Below are 2,103 nucleotides of genomic sequence, written 5' to 3'. Positions count from 1 at the left end.
CGTAGATGAATCAAGAGTAAACAAACATGGTGTAACTTCCATCATGTTTTTTTTTTCTAGATTTGACTCGTCTGAATCTGATTGAAATCACCTGACTCATCTGGATCGGACTCAAGATTTTTGTTTTTTGAGTCAGACTTGACTCATCTAACTTAAAAATATGTGAGTCAGTGGCTTTATTCCTTGACTCAACGGGTCCGAGTCAAAAATTAAGTCTGAGTCAGGTAGCGAATCAAATCTGACTCAAACTAATAATGTTCCCACACAAAATAAATGGCCTGACATCTGACTTGCGTGGAGTGAGAGACTGATTCAAATCCAAATCACGAGTCATGTAAACAAACATGGTTCCTCAATCTTACCAGCACCCTTCGAGGACCATCCTCACCCATGCTACCATCAACATGTGAGTAGAAAATTTTAGGAACCTACAATACTGATATCATACGAGAAAATTGTAGAGAGTTTTATTAGAGATAAAAGCTGATAAATCATCTCAGATAGACGATCAGGTTTTATACAGAGCTGTAACAAATTACAATTGAAGAAGGTGACCGACCATGACAATAGACCCAGCAACAAAAAGCAACAGAATTGACAGTTTAGAGAATTGTCATTACACAGCATTTATTAACAGAATGAAATGAGAATCCTTGGGATAAATAAAAACGAGTACACATTATCCTTAACAAGTTTCAAAGAATTAGCTGGCCCAGTCATCTGCCAATATGCATCGTTGCGCAATCCACGAACAACGGTTGGCACCACAAGACCATCTGGTCTGCTTTCAATCGTCGATGCATTAAAACAAGCACTGAAAGGCGCAACAGGAGAAACCATAGAAATACCCATGGCTTTAGCTCTCTTAATGTAAAGGCTTGTGAAGGCCTCGTATATTGATGTCTCCATGGTAGTGTAAGGAACTAAAGTGCTGAATTTGGTTCCTCCAATTCCATTTTTCTTGTTAATGGACAATAATCCTTTGTTGTACGTGACATTTGCATTTCCTATTTCGATATACTTCACATCGACGAAATAGTCACTAGGAAAATAAGAGTTGGCGATGAGTGGTGTGTAAGCTAATGGCTGCCTGAATTGTTGGTTAGTGTAAGCACCGTCCCCGAAGTACAAAGTACCTTCGCTACTTGAAGATAACTGTTAGCGGTATATTTGGTTTAGTCTTCTAGGTTTACTAGGTTTCCCAGTTTAATAGTTCTTTTCTAGTTTTAGTCTCACGTAAATATAATCATATTCCCAGAATATCTCTATTAGTTGTAACTTATTAGTTAATTCCAGTGTAATCTGATTCACTTTATATATCAATGATAAGGAACAAAATATTCACAGTTGTGAAACAATATATACCGTCTCTTAAAACTCTCTAAATATCTTTATGGTATCTTCGTGCTAGGTTTATTCTTGGACTTTCTTCCATCGTTAGTTTACAAAAAAAAAAAAGAAAAAAAAAAAAAAACCCAGCTACAGCGATCAGTCTACAAAGACAGCAACAGCGACAATTCTATCACTGTCAAGCATCAGCGACATTTCAGTTCTCTCCATTGTCAAAGCAACAATAAGTTTCCTTTCCACAAGTTCTCTCCAGCCAAACAACAGTGACACTTCTTCATTGTCAGCAACAGCGACATTTATTCTCTATGTCGACAACTTCAATGGCTGACTTACCTGATCACTCTGGGGACATCAACAATAACAAAGGTTCGTCTGATAACAACCCTCATCTTCATCCCTCTAGTCCATACTTTGTTCATCCTGCGGACAATCCTACCACCATTCTTTTTAAACCAGCTCTCACAAGTGATAACTATGCCACTTGGGTTAGAGGATTTCGAAAGGCTTTGAGTGCAAAAACAAAACTAGGATATATTGATGGCACTATTGTCAAACCAGACATTCCAGCGGATATCCCATAATGGAAACGCTGTGATGATCTTGTTGGCAGTTGGGTTTGCAACTCTTGTGAACCTGAGATTGGTCGTAGCATCATGTCTTTTGATACTGCACATGAGATGTGGATGGACTTGAAGAGCCGGTTTTCTCAATCCAATGCAACAAAATTGTATGCTATCAAGCAGTCAATTTCTC

General features: G+C 38.2%; 1 protein-coding gene across 1 annotated transcript; it reads right to left on the bottom strand.

Moving 5' to 3' along the window:
• Positions 1-630: 630 nt before the first annotated feature.
• On the bottom strand, positions 631-1,560 carry LOC113316448 (basic 7S globulin 2-like). Its single transcript, XM_026564626.1, has 2 exons — positions 1,498-1,560; positions 631-1,155 (listed from the first exon to the last, which is right to left on the bottom strand). The coding sequence occupies exons 1-2, from the start codon at positions 1,558-1,560 to the stop codon at positions 631-633; spliced, it is 588 nt and encodes a 195-aa protein (XP_026420411.1).
• Positions 1,561-2,103: the final 543 nt, after the last annotated feature.

This window comes from Papaver somniferum, chromosome 10 (genome assembly GCF_003573695.1).
Source record: "Papaver somniferum cultivar HN1 chromosome 10, ASM357369v1, whole genome shotgun sequence".
Taxonomy (NCBI): Eukaryota; Viridiplantae; Streptophyta; class Magnoliopsida; order Ranunculales; family Papaveraceae; genus Papaver; species Papaver somniferum.
Note: the sequence above shows the minus strand (reverse complement) of the source record. Positions and strands in the feature narration are given on the sequence as shown.

Excerpts from the sequence above, each read along its gene's own strand:
- LOC113316448 (XM_026564626.1), bottom strand. The coding sequence starts at position 1,560 with ATGGAGAGAACTGAAATGTCGCTGATGCTTGACAGTGATAGAATTGTC. Across the intron at positions 1,156-1,497 it reads TTGTCGCTGTTGCTGTCTTT|TTATCTTCAAGTAGCGAAGG; the intron begins GTAGACTGATCG and ends TACCGCTAACAG.